Consider the following 18,897-nt stretch of genomic DNA (forward strand, 5'->3'; position numbering starts at 1 on the left):
AACACTTATTGAAGTGGCTGTCTTTTCTCCATTGTATACCCTTGCCTCCTGTGTCATAGATTAGTTGACCGTAGGTGCATGGGTTTATCTCTGGGCTTTCTATCCTGTTCCATTGGTCTATATTTCTGTTTTTGTGCCAGTACCATACTGTCTTGATTACTGTAGCTTTGTAGTATATAGTCTGAAGTTAGGGAGCCTGATTCCTCCAGCTCCATTTTTCTTTCTCAGGATTGCTCTGGCTATTCGGGGTCTTTTGTGTGTCCATACAAATTGTGAAATTTTTTTGTTCTAGTTCTGTGAAAAATGCCATTAGCAGTTTGATAAGGATTGATTTGAATCTGTAGATTGCTTTGAATAGTATAGTCATTTTCACAATGTTGATTCTTACAATCCAAGAACATGGTATATCTCTCCATCTGTTTTTATCATCTTTAATTTCTTTCATCATTGTCTTATAGCTTTCTGCATACAGGTCTTTTGTCTCCTTAGGTAGGTTTATTCCTAGGTATTTGATTCTTTTTGTTGCAATGGTAAATGAGAATGTTTCCTTAATTTCTCTTTCAGATTTTTCATCATTAGTATATAGAAATGCAAAAGATTTCTGTGTATTAATTGTGTGTCCTGCTACTTTACCAAATTCATGGACGCTATCTGGTAGTTTTCTGGTAGCATCTTTAGGATTCTCTATGTATAGTATCATGTCATCTGCAAAGTGACCGTTTTACTTCTTCTTTTCTGATTTGGATTCCTTTTATTTCTTTTTCTTCTCTGATTGCTGTGGCTAAAACTTCCAAAACTATGTTGAATAATAGTGGTGAGAGTGGGCAACCTTGTCTTCTTCCTGATCTTCGTGGAAATGGTTTCAGTTTTTCAGCATTGAGAATGATGTTGGCTGTGGGTTTGTCATATATGGCCTTTATTATGATAAGGTAAGTTCCCTCTGTGTCTACTTTCTGGAGAGTTTTTATCATAAATGGGTGTTGAATTTTGTCAAAAGCTTTTTCTGCATCTATTGAGATGATCATATGGTTTTTATCCTTCAGTTTGTTAATATGGTGTATCACATTGATTGATTTGTGTATGTTGAAGAATCCTTGCATTCCTAGGATAAACCCCACTTGATCATGGTGTATGATCCTTTTAATGTGCTGTTGGATTCTGTTTGCTAGTATTTTGTTGAGGATTTTTGCATCTGCGTTTATCAGTGATATTGGCCTGTAGTTTTCTTTATTTGTGGCATCTTGTCTGCTTTTGGTATCAGGGTGATGGTGGCCTCATAGAAGAGTTAGGGAGTGTTCCTCCCTCTGCTATATTTGGAAGAGTTTGAGAAGGATGGGTGTTACTCTTCTGTAAATGTTTGATAGAATTTGCCTGTGAAGGGTTCTGGTCCTGGGCTTTTGTTTGTTGGAAGATTTTTAATCACAGTTTCAATTTCAGTGCTTGTGATTGGTCTGTTGATATTTTCTATCTCTTCCTGGTTCAGTCTCAGAAGGATGTGAGTTTCTAAGGATTTGTCCATTTCTTCCAGGTTGTCCATTTTATTGGCATATAGTTGCTTGTAGTAATCTCTCATGATCTTTTGTATTTCTGCAGTGTCAGTTGTTACTTCTCCATTTCATTTGTAATTCTATTGATTTCAGTCTTCTCCCTTTTTTTGTTGATGAGTCTGGCTAATGGTTTATCAATTTTGTTTATCTTCTCAAAAACCAGCTTTTGTTTTTATTGATCTTTGCTATCGTTTCCTTCATTTCTTTTTCATTTATTTCTGGTCTTTATGATTTCTTTCCTTCTGCTAACTTTGGAGTTTTTTTGTTCTTCTTTCTCTAGTTGCTTTAGGTGTAAGATTAGGTTGTTTATTTGAGATTTTTCTTGTTTCTTGAGGTAGGATTGTATTGCTATAAATTTCCCTCTTAGAACTGCTTTTGCTGCATTCCATAAGTTTTGGGTTGTTGTGTTTTCATTGTCATTTGTTTCTAGGTATTTTTTGATTCCCTCTTTGTTTTCTTCAGTGATCTCTTGGTTATTTAGTAGCATATTGTTTAGTCTCCATGTTTTTGTATTTTTTACAGTTTTTTCCCTGTTATTTCTGTCTAGTCTCATAGCGTTGTGGTTGGAAAAGATACTTGATACCATTTCAATTTTCTTAAATTTACCAAGGCTTGATTTGTGACCCAAGATATGATCTATCCTGCAGAATGTTCCATGAGCACTTGAGAAGAAAGTATATTCTGTTGTTTTTGGATGGATAGTCCTATAAATATCAATTAAGTCTATCTTGTTTAATGTGTCATTTAAAGCTTGTTTTCCTTATTTATTTTCATTTTGGATGCTCTGTCCATGGTGAAAGTGGGGTGTTAAAGTCCCCTACTATAATTGTATTACTGTCAATTTCCCCTTTTCTGACTTTTAACATTTTCCTTATGTATTGAGGTGCTCCTCTGTTGGGTGCATAAATATTTACAATTGTTATATCTTCTTCTTGGATTGATCCCTTGATCATTATGGAGTGTCCTTCTTTGTCTCTTGTAATAGTCTTTATTTTAAAGTCTATTTTGTCTGATATGAGAACTGATACTCCAGCTTTCTTTTGATTTCCATTTGCATGGAATATTTTTTTCCATCCCCTCACTTTCAGTCTGTATGTGTCCCTAGGTCTGAGATGAGTCTCTTGTAGACAGCATATATATGGGTCTTGTTTTTGTATCCATTCAGCCAGTCTGTGTCTTTTTGTTGGAGCATTTAATCCATTTGCATTTAAGGAAATTATCGATATATATGTTCCTGTTACCATTTTCTTAATTGTTTGGGGTTGTTTTTGTTGGTCTTTTCCTTCTCTTGTGTTTCCTCCCTAGAGAAGTTCCTTTAGCATTTGTTGTAAAGCTGGTTTGGTGGTGCTGAATTCTCTTAACTTTTGCTTGTTTGTAAAGGTTTTAATTTCTCCTTTGAATCTGAATGAGATCCTTGCTTGGAAGAATAATCTTGGTTGTAGGTTTTTCCCTTTCATCACTTTAAATATGTCCTGCCACTCCCTTCTGGCTTGCAGAGTTTCTGCTGAAAGATCAGCTGTTAATCTTATGGGGATTCCCTTGTATGTTATTTGTTGCTTTTCCCTTGCTGCTTTTAATATTTTTTCTTTGTATTTAATTTTTGATAGTTTGATTAATATATGCCTTGCCATGTTTCTCCATGGATTTATCCTGTAATGGACTCTCTGTGCTTCCTGGACTTGATTATTTCCTTTCCCATATTAGGGGAGTTTTCAACTATAATCTCTTCAAATACTTTCTCAGTCCCTTTCTTTTCCTCTTCTTCTGGGACCCCTATAATTCGAATGTTGGTGCATTTAATGTTGGCCCAGAGGTCTCTGAGACTGTCTTCAATTCTTTTCATTCTTTTTTCTTTATTCTGCTCTGTGGTAGTTATTTCCATATTTTATCTTCCAGGTCCCTTATCCGTTTTTCTGCCTCAGTTATTCTGCTATTGATTCCTTCTAGAGAATTTTAATCTCATTTATTGTGTTGTTCATCACTGTTTGTTTGCTCTTTAGTTCTTCTAGGTCCTTGTTAAACATTTCTTGTATTTTCTCCATTCTGTTTCCAAGATTTTGGATCATCTTTACTATCATTACTCTGAATTCTTTTTCAGGTAGACTGCCTATTTCCTCTTCATTTGTTTGGTCTGGTGGGTTCTTACCTTGCTCCTTCATCTGCTGTGTGTTTCTCTGTCTTCTCATTTTGCTTAACTTACTGTGTTTGGGTTCTCATTTTTGCAGGCTGCAGGTTCATAGTTTCTCTTGTTTTTGGTGTCTGCCCCCAGTGGGTGAGGTTGGTTCAGTGGGTTGTGTAGGCTTCCTGGTGGAGGGGACTGGTGCCTGTGTACTGGTGGGTGGGGCTGGATCTTGTCTTTCTGGTGGGTAGGACCACATCCGGTGGTGTGTTTTGTGGTGTCTGTGAACTTATTATGATTTTAGGCAGCCTTTCTGCTAGTAGGTGGGGTTGTGTTCCTGTCTTGCTAGTTGTTTGGCATAGGGTGTCCAGCACTGGAGCTTGCAGGTCGTTGAGTGGAGCTGGGTCTTAGCATTGAAACAGAGATCTCTGAGAACTCTTGCTGATTGATATTACGTGGGACCGGGAGGTCTCTGGTGGTCCAGTGTCCTGAACTTGGCTCTCCCACTGCAGATGCTTAGGCTTGACACCCAGCCTGAGCAGCAAGACCCTGTCAGCCACACAGCCAAGAGGGCTCCGCTCACATCACCTTACTTTTCCCTCTTGGCACTGGACTATGTGTGGACCACCACCCCGTCCTCATCACAGAGGGACGCTTTCATGTAGGTAGATGTGGAAAGAATGCGTCACACACTGGTGGAGAGGCGGGGGGCTGGGCAGCTGATGGGCTCCAAATATGGCTGAAACTGTCAACACATTATATTTGAATGTAACCCCTCCCTACTAGAATCTTTTTGATGGTTTGGTATTCCATGGTGGTGTACTCAGAATTTTTTTGTTTGTTCTTTTGTCATTTTTACTTTTATTCATTGTACTTGGCATTTGTGCTTTTCAATCAGGATTCATGTCTTTTAGTTCTGGGAAGTATTCTTACATTACTTCTCTAATAATTTCTTTGCTTTACTTTTTCCTGCTCTCTCTTTCTGGAACTCATTAGTTATATCTTGGACCACTTGGATTAATCCATTAATTTTCTGTCACTTTTCAAAAATCATTTTTGTTCTTCTTTCTATAAGATTTCCAAAGCTTTTGAGACTCATGCTCTCATGATGGAGGCTTCCCTCAAATGTCTAGTAACCCTTCTCTTCTGGTTTACATTGAAGAGCAAGGCACTTAAAGCTGATTCGTAGCCGTGTGTGCATGGGATGTGGCATGTAAACACAGTTTTTAGTGTCCCAGAAATGAGTAGGTGAAGGAAGCTGAGAAACTCATTGTTATACACAGACTTCTACTGCTCCCAGCCCCTGCTCTCCTTTGTTCCTGATATGTGTGAGTCTGAAGCCCCTCGTCCAGCTTCTGTTGGTCTTTATCCAGTAGGAATGGGGAAGGAGTCATTGCTGGGTCTTAATAGATGGGAAGAGGAATCTGGTGGACTAACTATTCATTATTTAGACTTGACATTTGCAAATATACCTGTTTTCAACCTCAGTCTTAACTCTGCTTTTGTAAGTTTGTAACCCTAATTCGTCAGCCTCTCTGGGATTCTTAGGGGCTAAGAACCAGCTAGTTGGAACCTAGTCATCAGTAAAGTAGTAACTGATGTACATTAAATTTTAAATATTTCTGGGGCTCTTGGCTTGCTGGTTGGTCTTGTCCTCTACACACACTTAGGTTTGTCCTTCCTCCTATTTGCCACATCATTTACTATTATTTCATTTCCAGTCCAAATATGTCTTCTGGATTTTTCAAAGATGATATGTTTATATTTCTCTTTTTTGTTCTTATTGTTTGGGGTTGATTTCTGAGAGGAATAAGAGCTTAAAGAGCTATCGGTTATTATTTTTAGGTACTCTGTCTCCTCAGTTTGATTTTAAACATCTGGAGGAACTCTCATTGAATCTCCAGGGTCTAGCCTGGTTCTCTACACATGCTTAGTAAATGTTTGATATGATGATAACTGATCTCCAACTGAAGCTTCAGAGATTAAAAACTAATGTCATTCTTCTAATGATAGAGTAGGTCATATCTTGGGAGCATGTGAAATTGTGAATTAGGCAAAATAATGTTTTGGAACACTCCGACTCTTCAACTCTCTCTAGTATCATGTCTTTCCCACCTAAACTCTAGGGATGTAGGATAGAATGGAATCTCTCATTCATTGTGAGTAAGGTTGGCAGTTATTCAGTTAATCAAAAAAGTCTGTGGAATTGGCAAATCTCAAAATTAATACACTACACATGTACCTTAAACATTTTATTTCAATTTAAGGGCATGTGAGTGTACTTTTTTTTTTTTTTTTTTTTTTGCCAATCATTTGATATAGGACCAAGGCCTTTTCTTTGCATGGATAACTAGTTAGATGTAAATCATCCACATTTCCTGGTTTGTGTTTCTCTAAAATGCAGTCACATACAAAGCATGTGACTTTTCCAGTCAGGTTTATTGAGGTATAAATTTAGACTTATTAGGTGTACAGTTCTATGAACTTTGAGACACTCTGTGGTAGTGAAAAATGCCACCGCAATCCGTGTAAAGCATAGGTTCCCATCACCCAGGAAAGTTTCCTTTTGTGTGCCCTTCTCATAAATTCTTTTGGCCCGTCTCTAGCCTCTGGCAACACCTGATCTGATTTCTGTCTCTACAGTTATGCCTTTTCCCCCAGTGTCATACAGATGGAATTATGCAGTCTGTAGCCTTCCTAATCTTTTACAGCTATCATTTTCTTAACCTCATTTGCCAGATTTTTTGGTTTTTTTGTCTTTAGAAACTTGTCTTTAACAAGTTTTTCTAAAGCATACACTTTAATTTTCATAACAGCTTACTCTTTCTTCCTTCACAATAAATTAGTTTTTATAATATTTAATTAGATTATGTACATATAATAACAAATATAACAAATAAACAGGTTCAGAGATGAGTCAGTTGATTGCGGTAAGCATGCAACTTAACTGGCAGGAGTACAAGTGCACTGGGTGGAATCTTTCACTCATATTTTCGTAGAGGAAGGGAGAACATCAGCTGCTGTGGCCAGCTAGTTAAGAATATGTCACCAGTGTGTACTTCCATCCTCTACTGGGGCATCTTCACAGCTGGCTGGAATCTAGCTATCAATAAAGATTAAAAACATTTTAAGACCAAGCATTTAGAAAGTTAGAGGGATTTTTTTTTTTGGTTAACTTACTGACATATTTGACTTTCCTGAAATCATACCAGGAAAACAAACATACTTGTAAGGCTGCCTGTTTAACTCACACTTTTGATATGTAAGAGTTCAAATGTTTATCTCAAGTAGTTCTTTTCAAAACTACTGCTTAGAATTTGAAATTTTTTATATTTGAAAATCAACATAATTATTTAATAAAATACAAATTTATAGAGGTATAATTAGAATGAGACTACAGTAAAGTTGAAAGAAATGAAAAATACTGAATTCAGGTAACTTTCATCTGAATAAATATATTTTTTTAAAAGCAGACACTCATTTTTATAACTTTTCACCAACCAATTAAGTTTATAGTAAATGTGAGTTAAGTACTAAATGAAGATTCTTGGTGCCCCAATAAATAGTATTGGTCAAGTGAAAACAGTCGGAGGCCAGATTGCAGTTTATTGACGTAAGAAGGAAGAGCTAAAAATGATAAGTTATTTATTACATGTTATGTCTCTATAGAATTTTGCATGTACAGAGGAAGAGAGATTGGGATGTGGACAAATTGGTACATGTCGCTCTGTTATAGTTGTAAATTTTTATAAACCTTTAATAGTAAATAGCTTAACAAAGTAACAAAGGAGAAATCAGTAGGGGCTTGGGATGGAGAGTCTTATGAGATGTCGAGATCTTGGGAAATATGAGCCTTTTAAGTACTACATACTTATTTTTCAGATGTCAAGGCCTAAATAGGCCTCAGCGTACATAGTGATGGTGTGCTTCTGATGGGAATAAGAAGGAAAATGCAATAAACAGATTTTTCTTTTCTGGACTATTTCCTTCAGGATGGCTCCAGAAGTCGCAGCCGTTGAGAGGAAAGGGGGGTACAATCAGCTTTGTGATCTCTGGGCAGTGGGGATCACTGCCATAGAACTTGCTGAGCTGCAGCCTCCTATGTTTGACTTACACCCAATGAGGTCAGTGTGTCATAGTTAAAGAATCCTGTGCTTAAATTAAGGTCCCCTCCCCCCCCAGTATTATTTATTATGTCATGAACAAGTAATATTCTTAGTCTTGCTTTACCTTATTTGGGAATTATAGTAATAGAATTAATATTATATATTAAAATATGCACTCTTAAAATGCTGTGTAATGGTTGTTGATTTTTCAGAGCATTATTTCTAATGACAAAAAGCAATTTTCAGCCTCCTAAACTAAAGGATAAAATGAAGTGGTAAGTATTTTTGTGTTATTTACTTTTATAGTCATGAGCAAAAAAATAATTGAAATTTTAAAATCTGATTTTCAAAATTTCTTAGGTCAAATAGTTTTCATCATTTTGTGAAAATGGCACTTACCAAAAATCCAAAAAAAAGACCTACTGCTGAAAAGCTACTACAGGTATTATTTTTGCCCTGAAATATGTCTTTTTTCAAAAGATAAAATGTCATTCAAACAGACTTCTAATAAGTGTTCTGTACTGTGTTATGTTATTTTTATAGCACCCGTTTGTCACACAGCCTTTGACACGGTCTTTGGCAATCGAACTGTTGGATAAAGTGAATAATCCAGATCATTCCACTTACCATGATTTTGATGATGATGATCCTGAGGTAGGAACTGTTTTTACCAAGTAGTATATAACATATATGTATATATGTATGTACCTCTGAAAAATCAGTTCTTTTAAGTTCTGGATCTAGTTTAAATCAACTCTTGAGGGAAGAATTAACTCCTTGACTTTGGAAGTCATGAGCTGGATTTTTCCTATTGACTACTTATAGAGACTGTTTTCTGAAAATGGCAAAGGCAGAATCATCTAATCTACTTCTTGAAATTACTGTACTTTTTTTAAAGTAGTCATTTTAGATGAAGTTGCAAATAATCCATTGTAAAAGAGAATGCAAATGGGAAGCACCTACACAAGATGTTAGAATATACATAAAATTTCTATTCCATTTTCTTCTCAAAAAGAATCCTTGTACAATACTTCATGAGTTATTAGTGGTTAGTAGAAAGTATAGGATTGACTTTGTTAGTGACTGTTACCCTAATTGCTGTAGACGTGTTTAAAAATGAGCCAGTGTAGTTAGAGAATTAAATAACCCTAGTATCATGGGAGCGTTGGTATGAATGGAGGCTTCACTTCGGCTGGCATATGTAACATTCCTAACTCAGCTAATAATTGTGGCACCTAAGATAAACTCAGTATATGTGACATGTCAGAATTCTGTTATTGGGTCTGTAACTGAGCTGGATAGCCTTGAACTTGACTGGCTTTTGGAAGGTACTTAAAATGGGGTAAATTCCATTGATGATACTGAAGGAACGATAGCTCTCAGTGGTCAGAAAGGTGGTCTCAGATTGTCTTAGGTAAGAGAGAACCTTTCTATCAATTCATCATTGTTCTAGCTTGTCGTCTTTATACAACTATAAATAAGCTACTATCCCTTTGTTTAAAGGTCTGGAAAAGCATTTGAAAACAAAAAACTTAAGAACTGTAAAGTATTATTGACTTTATACTAGGGAGAAATTGGGTTTTGTTGTTTTGCTTTATAAATTCTTCTGTAATTTAATATACAGGTGTTCCTTCATTTGCATGGTAGTAAAGGACTGTACAAATGACCAAGTAAGGTGAAATCCTGCAAAGCGATCTTTTTTTTTTTTAAAGGATCCAACAGCATTTTTTTGCATGTAAATTTATTTATTTATTTATTTATGGCTGCATTGGGTCTTTGTTGCTGAGCAGGGCTTTCTCTAGTTGCGGTGAGCAGGGACTACTCTTCTTTACGGTGCGCGGGCTTCTTATTGCAGTGGCTTCTCTTGTGGTGGAGCATGGGCTCTAGGCATGAGGGCTTCAGTAGTTGTGGCATGTGGTCTCAATAGTTGTGGCTCGCGGGCTCTAGAGCGCAGGCTCAGTAGCTGTGGCACATGGGCTTAGTTGCTCCTCAGCATGTGGGATCTTCCAAGACCAGGGCTCGAACCCATGTCCCCTGCATTGGCAGGCGGACTCTCAACCACTGCACCACCAGGGACGTCCCCTGCAAAATGATCTTAATACTCAAGGAGAAAAATTATAATTGTTTTGTGACCTTAAAAAATTTTTGTTAGAAGATTGAAAACTCTCTTATTGTCAGTTTTAAATGTATGGGGGAATGAAAAAAATACTAAAACTAATAATTTATTTAGTACATTGTAAAGTATTAGAACCTGTGAGAATTGTGTTTCTTTTCTTTGTTTAAAAAAAAAAACACTTCCATGGATTGTTTCATTATCAAGTAGTCTGTTTATTGAGTAGATTGCATAGTGTTTGCCTTCTTCTTGTCATATAACTTTATGACACAGAACAACTATCTTCTTTATGCTTTGGTGAATGTCAGATTCCTTTCTAAGTTCAGATCAGCTTCCAGTATTTTATTGTTTGAACTTTCAATGCATGAAATAACCTCAGTATTCCTGTGATGTGAAATTTTTTGCTAGCGCCCCTTCTTTTGGGGCACCTTCATCCTTTTTATCAGAACTTCTTTCTTCACTTATATCAGGTTCACCTTCACTAAGTTACCCTGGCTATTGTGTCCACAGTCTCTTGAACAGTGGCAGTGTCAGCATTCTCACAGTCAGCTATTTTCTCCTGTAACTTCATTTATGTTTGATTCAAACTTCATTTCCAACATTATCCAGAGTTATCACTTTCTGTTTCTTTGCAGCAGTTTTATCTTTGTTGGCTAATTTCTTCTTTCAGCTACCAACTTTTGTAAAAATGTCACATGAGTATATTATCACTGAGAGACAAGGAGGCAACACAACTACACACTTTGCTGTCTGTGCATGAACTGAATAACAGATGCTCAGTGACCAGTCACAGACAGACTTTGAAAGTAGTGACGTGATTAGTTACGGATCATGATGTGCATCTGTTTTTCACATAGTGATCTGTGGACTGACAAGCAGGCAGTGAAGTTTGTGTTTTATGCAATTATAATTAATATCCTGAATGTTGATAAGATTAATATACTGAATAATATACAATTAATGTTATATCATATTATACAATTAATAAACTGGTGACTGAAATTTGAACCATGTTATAGAGGACTAGTGTAATTTAACTCTATTGTAGTAACTGAAATTTGTGCATATCAAGACTACAGGACGAGGACTGCCTGTACTCTTTCAGTGCACTAGATGCTGCATTGTTGTCCCTTACTTCATCCTGTTTACTTGTTGTGCTGAATTATAAAGTCCTTTAAGATGTGTTTAAAGAGGAGAAATAATAAACCAAATATAGAAGCAACCTGTGGAATAAAGATTCTTCTGAAATTTTCTCATATAGCAGAGAAAGAAATTTCTCCTTATCAAGACTATGTTATTAGTATTATAATTGTTGGTTAGGGAGGAGGGTAACTTTTCTTCCCACCATAATTTAAGATCATACTTTCCCCAGAGAAATCTATAGTAATTTATACATATATAATACTACAATATATGTTATACATAATATGTAGTATCTAAGTCTTATTATTTGCAAATGATTTGTAATTATAATTGCTAAGTACTGTATTGTCACTCAGAATTTGAATGTGTCTAACTAGCATTTCAGTACTTGCTGTGCTACTATATAATACTGTGTGGAAATTGAATTCTCTTGAAAATATTTAGCACGTGTACTAGTTCTACTTTAGTCTTTAGTTGTTTTAGTTTAGTATACATTATTCACAGTGGAAGAAAGTTGACTTTTCATGTAGCGCTCCCATGTAGTTTCTATTTTAGAAGTACTACACATTGAAGTAATGGTGATTAATAGCATTTTCTTCTCCTGTATGTTAACCCATGTACTAGGTACAGCATTATAAGATTTAATAATTTTATAATTGCACCGTTGAAGCTGGGAAAGTAAAACTGTTCTCGTAGAAAGCATAGATTTCATCCAAGTTCACTGATAACAGCAGTGTGTGTGACTAATCTAACATGATACCTATTTTTACTTGTTTGTTTTTGCTCCACATATTGTGATCAAAAGTCCAGGGTTTTTCTTGTTCTGCGGCTAACTAGCTGAATGTCCTCATCTATAAAATGAAGATTAATACTTGTTTCACAAGTTTATTTTGAGGACAGAATGAGCTAAGGTATATGAAAGCACTTTGTAAACTACAAATCACTGTGTACATGTAAAGTTTAAATACTTAATTTTTAAAATTATTTTTGCGACTGTTTTACTACATTGGTGTTTTAATATTTGGGTCTTAGATTCATATATTTTTATTTCCTGAGAAGTGCCTACACTGAGAATAGTTAACTTGGGTCCTGTTTTTGATTTGCCTTATAGAGTCTTAATTTGAGCTCAAATGTTTATGAATTACATTTTCCAAAAGATATGTGTAAGAGTGTATCTCCTTCAAAGGTAGTAAAACTTCAAAGATAGTGTTTCACACACAGGAGAAAAAACCTATTTGGTACATGAAATAGATGCTGGCATCACCTCTTAAAGTGAAGCCTTAGAGTGTAAGAATGGAGGTGCAGAAGCTTTTCAAATAGGGCCTTTTTTACTCCATAAGGTTGGAGGAATGTCCGTGAATTAATAGTAAGAAGAACACATCCCCACTTCACCTACCCCCCAGGATATTTCTCTCTGAAAGTGACAGTACACATAGAGAGATTTTAATAAAAGGAAAGAAAACAGAGTGCTGCTTCTACAAGAAAAAGCATTAAGGTGGGGAAAATGTTGTGTTTGCTAGGTAAGAAAACCATAAATCATTAATGCCTTTAGCATTATTTCATTTCATTTATCTCATCCTTGATATAAGAAGTTGAGGCAGATTTTTTTTCAATTACAATTTTCTCCTCTGCAACAGGGAAAGCTAGCTGCAGATTTTTTTATTTATTTTTTTTTTTTTTGCGGTATGCGGGCCTCTCACTGTTGTGGCCTCTCCCGTTGTGGGGCACAGGCTCCGGATGCGCAGGCTCAGCGGCCATGGCTCACGGGCCCAGCAGCTCCGTGGCATGTGGGATCTTCCCAGACTGGGGCACGAACTCACATCCCCTGCATCGGCAGGCGGACTCTCAACCACTGCGCCACCAGGGAAGCCCTAGCTGCAGCTTTTGAACAGCTATTGTGTTGTTGAAATATTCAATTTTGAATATTTATTTATATTCAACTCATAGAACATTTATTGGGAACCTGCTGTGGATAATGTATATCCCTAATCTTAAGCTCCCAGTTTGAGGAGTAAGAAGCTTTCAGTTTCTGGTTGCCATTTTTTAAACAAATATTAACAAAGTTGTATTTTGTTCCCATTTTTATATAAAGAGAAGTATTTCTTTCATATTTGGGTAATTCTGTGGACCAGACTGTGGCTTGTCATTGATTTTGTTCTTTCCTAGCCTCTTGTTGCTGTCCCACATAGAATTCACTCAACAAGTAGAAACGTGAGAGAAGAAAAAACACGCTCGGAGATAAACTGTAAGTGTATCCTGTACACAGTTTATAATTTAACAATAAAAATTAAGATTTCAAGTTTTAATTTAGTTGCCATTATTTTTGCTTCATTTTCTTCCAAGTAGTTTTTCTTATTAGATGCTTTGAAAGGTAGAGTTTAATTAGGGCAGTAAGAATTTCATTTTCCTTACTCCTGAGGACTTTCTGGTGGTGTCTGGGGGCGTATATTTATGTTGTTTGGGAAGAGGAATAAAATTCCTAGAATAGGCAGGATAGAAGTAATCAAGGCAGTGCTCCCTAAACTTCCATGTGGATAGAACTTGCCTAGAGAGCTTGCTAAAATGCGGTTTCTGATTCAGTAGATCTGGGGTGAGACCTGAGGTTCTTTACTTCTAACAAGCTCCCAGGTTAGATAGAAGCTGATGGTCCAGGAGAGCCAGGAGGTTCTTTACTTCTAACAAGCTCCCAGGTTAGATAGAAGCTGATGGTCCAGGAGAGCCAGGAGAGGGAGAGGTCTGCACATGTAAAAGCTAAGTAAGGTAAGTAGGGACAGGCACTATCACCATTTAATAGAAAACAAAAAAGAAATGCAGAGATGAATAGATCTGCTGTGGGATGGAGTCGTACACCTGGTTAACAGCAAGCCCTAGATCTCTCGGCTTCCAGCCCAGCAATCTTTCGCAGACACGGCTCCACTTCAGAAACCACGTCAGCACGCCTGTGTGGCTTTCACACTGCAAGTCCTTTGTGAACCTTCCTTTGGAATTTTGGCTGGACCGTACACTGTGTGTTAAGTTCTTGGCAGAGTTTGGTGCTGGTGCTACCTGGAAATGCTCTTAAAAGAAGGAAATTCTTGAAAGAAAGCACCATCTACTTTACAAAAAGCCCGTGACTGGGATTTGTACTTTGCCTACAGTTAGTTGTGTGACCACATAAACTTAACCTTTGTAGCTCCCTCTGAAGCCATGTGATTTAAATTTGCTATTTTTTCCCCAAAAGTATTTTTCTGAAAATGGCAACCTTAGCATGTGAGCATTTCCCATTATTTTTTAATGTACAAAAAGTAATTACAATACATCTTTGTCATTTCTTTAATAATACAAAAGGTGATTAGAGCTGCCTTTGCAGTTAGAAAACCTTATGTGTTCAGTGCTACTGAAAGTCTAAAGTACTTTGTATCTTGTTATCCAATTCTGTTTTTAAATTGTATTGTCAGGCCCTTTACTGCGAAGTGCAGTTTCCTCTTAGTCATTCTTTACTAGTTTATATCAGTGATTCTCAGCTCCTAACTGCATATGTGTGTACATGCTATTTGAAACTATAGATGCCTTTACCCTAGTTTTTCTGAGACTCTGATATGCCCCCCTTTTGATGGACATCTTCCCTTCTCCTGTGTTTGCCAGTAAGAAAGGTGTCGTATCCCTCTAGTATATTGAGGTAGCAACAGGATTAAAACCACCACTTCTTATAATTTGTGGGTTTGATGTTTGAGGCTTTAAAATCTTATGCAGTGTTGTAGTATCTGCTTTCTTAGGATGTTTTATGATTTTATGTGAGATGTGATATATAGAATAATCAGTCATGCTATTGCCGATAAAGGCAGGCTTTAGAGAAAATAATTTATTTTAGTATTTGTATATATTTGTTGCTCTTGATAATGTTTTATGTTTACAATTACATGGTATCTCTCCATGCAACCAAGGTTTTCTCTTTATTAAACTAAATGGTGTTTGGGCAACATATATGTAAAAATTGGCTCACTTGCAGAAAGTTTGTTGCTCTTTCCCTTTTAGGAAGTCCCCTCTGCCTTCAGTTAAATATGATAAGCAAAGACTTGCTTTAAGAAGAAATAATTCTGGGGCCCTTCTTGTCTGCCATAGTAGGATCAGTTTTGACCCCTAATGGCTAGTGATGGGTCAGCAAGTGATCATGTCAGAGCTATTTCAAAGAAGCTAAGAAGGAGGTTTCATCTGGATAGTAAAACATAAATTTATGATGTGTCGCTTGACATACGTTCAAGGAGATGGTAGCAGAAACAGAGATCAAGACCAGTAGACAATTACAGACAAGTAGGAATTTTCGACATTATTAAGAACATCATAAATAGCACTGTAGCCTGAGATGATTGCCCAGCAATTATTTGAACAGTAGTTGGAATGTCCTGTGGCAGAAACTTATCATAACTTTAGGGAATTTGGAGAGAACAGAAGAGTGATACCAGTGTAAGGCATGAAGAATGAATCTCCATAGGGACTTCGCTGTACGGGCTCCTGTCTCTGGAAAAGTGTTCCCACAGAGTACAGGGGTATTGAATACCTGCTACAGTTGGGGTTCTGTCCTTGCTATGAAAGTTAGCCTAGGGACTTCCCTGGTGGCGCAGTGGTTAAGAATCCACCTGCCGATGCAGGGGACAGGGGTTCAAGCCCTGGTCCGGGAAGATCCCACATGCCACAGAGCAACTAAACCCATGTGCCACAACTACTGAGCCTGTGCTCTAGAGCCCGCAAGCCACAACTACTGAAGCCCACAAGCCTAGAGCCCATGCTCAAGAGAAGCCGCCACAGTGAGAAGCCCACGCACCGCAGTGAAGAGTAGCCCCTGCTCGCCGCAACTAGAGAAAGCCCACATGCAGCAACGAAGACTCAACACAGCCAAAAAATAATAATAATAATAATAAAAATGAAAATCTAAGACAGCATCCCTGCACCCCTGTATTTAGTGATTATGCAGTCTGGTGGAAACAGGCATGTTCACATGTGATGATAACACAAGGCAGATAATGCATGAAACTGTCCTCCTGTAATTTTATTACAGATTTAATTTTGCCACTTGATGACAGGTTTAGGTGAGAGTTGTTCAGTAGGGCCTCTATCAACGTGATATGTGTATATATATATGTGTGTGTTTGTGTGTGTGTATATATATGTATATAAAATACGTTTTAATACCTTACTAAAATCTATTTTGCAATCTTTGATATGTGATCATATGTGAACAGGTATGAGGAACCCATTATTGAACAGCCTACTTATCTCTAAGGGCCAGAATTTGATATCTAGTGCATAACAGCTATAAAGCGTGTACATACTTCCTCACCCACAACTGGGGATCTTGTAGGGCTGCGTTTCTCAACCTTTTTTACTTGTGCCTCCTATTGCTAAATATTCACATCTTATGATCGCCTTTATTTGGCATTAACGTTCACAGTAAACCATACATACTAAGCTAAAATCAAAACAGTTATAAAATCATTGTACTTTTAAATCTCACTCACTTCCCTGCCTTGATTGAGAATTGCTGTTTTGGCTGAGCTCTTACTAGTTAAGCGGTGATATTATTTGTGACTGTCTGTTTTTCTTCTTTTTAATGCTTTATATCTGTGCCTCTGCTTTTATCTCAGTGGTCTTGAATGCTGTACCCAGGTTATAAAAGCAGATAATGACAATGATAATGAGATACAGAAATTAAAGGTAAAGGTAGTGAAACATTCATTAAATTAGAATAGCAGGGGGAAAGGTGAATGTAGTACAGTCATATTTATATTAGCTCTAGTATTTAGTTTATAATTTAGCTGCAGAAGTGTAGTTATTTATTGTTGTATAACAAATTACCCCAAAATTTAGCAGCTTAAAACAATAAACCTTTATTATCTCACACATATTCTAAGGGTCAGGAGTCCAGGACAGCCTAGCTTGGGTGGTTCTGCCTCAGGGTCTGTCATGACAATCAGGGTGTCAGCTGGGGCTGCAGTCTGCCGAGGGCTTAACTGAGGTGGAGGATTTGCTTCCAAGGTTACTCATGGAGCTGTTAGCCCAAGGCTTCAGTTCCTGGCAGTGTAGCCTCTCCTTAGGGCTGCTCACAGCGTGACTTCCTCCAGAGCAAGTGATCCAGTAGAGAGAGCCCAAGACAGAAGCCTTATCTCTGACGTTATACGCCATCATTCTGCCGGTTTCGTCTGGTCACATAGACCACCCCAGGGAAGTGGGAAGGAAGTACACAAGTTTATGAACACCAGGAGGCAGGACTCATTAGAGACCATCTTGCAGGCTGGCTTCCAGAAATAACTCTGCCTGAATTGCTGTCTGTATACCGAAGTACTGAGTTAAGATTGTCTCTATTTTATGCTGGGTCACAATGAAGTAGCACCTTAGATCCTGACTGTAACGTACACGTAATTTTGTTAATCATCTTTTTTTTTAACTACAGAAAAGGCCTAGGATTATTAGATTAAGCTTTAACAGCTTAGACTTTCTTGGGTTTTTTCCAGCTAGCAGATTCTTTATTTAAATCTTGGGATTGTGATCAGTCTATGGTAGATGGTAAAATTAAATAGGTTTTGCTATGGGAGTAACTTTTTAAATTATTATATCATTAAAAATATGGAAACAGATGAAGGCTTTACTTTTTTTCTCTTTTAGTTGGCCAAGTAAAGTTTGATCCACCCTTAAGGAAGGAGACAGAACCACATCATGAACTTGTAAGTAGTGTAGTCTTGGAATCTTAACACTGAAAGTAAATGTTTTCATTAGTCTTTGTGATATGTTGGTACTGACTACAAAAGCTAGTTATTAATATTTTCAAAGCATTTGGGGAAATAAAAAGGTAACATTCTAAAATTTGGAATAAATAAATCTGTGTTGCTGAAATTGAATATTTTCAAAATTATTTTAGGAGAAACTTACTAGTTTTACCATTCGCTGATTAAATGTTTTTAATGCTAGCCCTTTTTTTTTTTTTTTTTTTTGCTTTGCAGTTTTTGAGGGGCTTTTTACGTATATATTTATTAGGATAAATGCCACAATTTTAAACTACAGTGTTGGGCCAGTAATAGCATATCTTCTCATTAAATTTGTGGGCAGTTTTTTAAGAGTGTAAACCACCTTTTCTAAATATCAGGACAGAATCCAATCTCTTTGGAGCAACTGAGACTCAGGAGAGACTAGGTGTACAGAGCAGATTAAATTTATCATTTATTTAAAGATTGCTAAAACATTCTTTTCATGATTCTCTTTTGTTAATTTTTTATATACTCCTTTCCAGATATATGATAAAATATTAGGTGCAGTCTCAGAAGCAAAATGCTGTACAAACATTTGAGATGTTAATATTCTATGAAAGAATAAAAAATGAGACTTAAAAAATGAGCAGAATTAATCCTAATGAAATTACTTAACCAAAGCTCCAGATTATATGTTTCATTTTTTCCCCTTTTCTGCTTAATAATGAGAAGAAAGTAACTGTTAATGAGTGCTCAGGATTGAAGTGGGAACTTTCTTCTTAAACTTAATGCTTATTTTAACCCACTTGATTAAAGGCATACAAAGGGAGTCTTTAGCCTTTTAACTTAAGGAGTTGCTCTAATTCAGTATACCAGCATGGAGGAAAGGAATGCTAAAGAAAAATTCTTAAAATGATCATGTTATAATACATAAGCCTGACCTTTATGTAGAAGATGGAGAAGGTTTAGAAGAAAACATAATCATGATGTTAATAAATGCCAATTGTTATTTTCTGCTTCTCTTTTTAACTTACCATTGCATGTATTTAAATTCTGTACTAATTTAGTAACTGTATTATAGAGCAAAGTTGTTGCACTGTTGCTTTTGTAGAAGCTTCTTAATCTGATTTGACTTTGCATTTACCTTAAT

At 36.7% G+C, this 18,897-nt stretch overlaps 1 protein-coding gene across 3 annotated transcripts in view; it reads left to right on the forward strand.

Moving 5' to 3' along the window:
• Positions 1–18,897, forward strand: part of MAP4K3 (mitogen-activated protein kinase kinase kinase kinase 3) — a gene marked incomplete at its 3' end in the record, with an annotated part of 191,680 nt that overhangs the window by 125,235 nt on the left and 47,548 nt on the right. For all 3 annotated transcript variants that reach the window (XM_079721504.1, XM_079721506.1, XM_079721505.1), the window contains exons 9-14: positions 7,659–7,790; positions 7,985–8,047; positions 8,133–8,214; positions 8,316–8,426; positions 13,195–13,273; positions 17,668–17,726. In XM_079721504.1, coding sequence (XP_079577630.1) covers positions 7,659–7,790; positions 7,985–8,047; positions 8,133–8,214; positions 8,316–8,426; positions 13,195–13,273; positions 17,668–17,726 — 526 coding nt within the window. The remainder of the gene's footprint in view (positions 1–7,658; positions 7,791–7,984; positions 8,048–8,132; positions 8,215–8,315; positions 8,427–13,194; positions 13,274–17,667; positions 17,727–18,897) is intronic.

Source organism: Hyperoodon ampullatus, assembly GCF_949752795.1.
Source record: "Hyperoodon ampullatus genome assembly, chromosome: 15".
In the NCBI taxonomy this organism is placed as follows: domain Eukaryota; kingdom Metazoa; phylum Chordata; class Mammalia; order Artiodactyla; family Ziphiidae; genus Hyperoodon; species Hyperoodon ampullatus.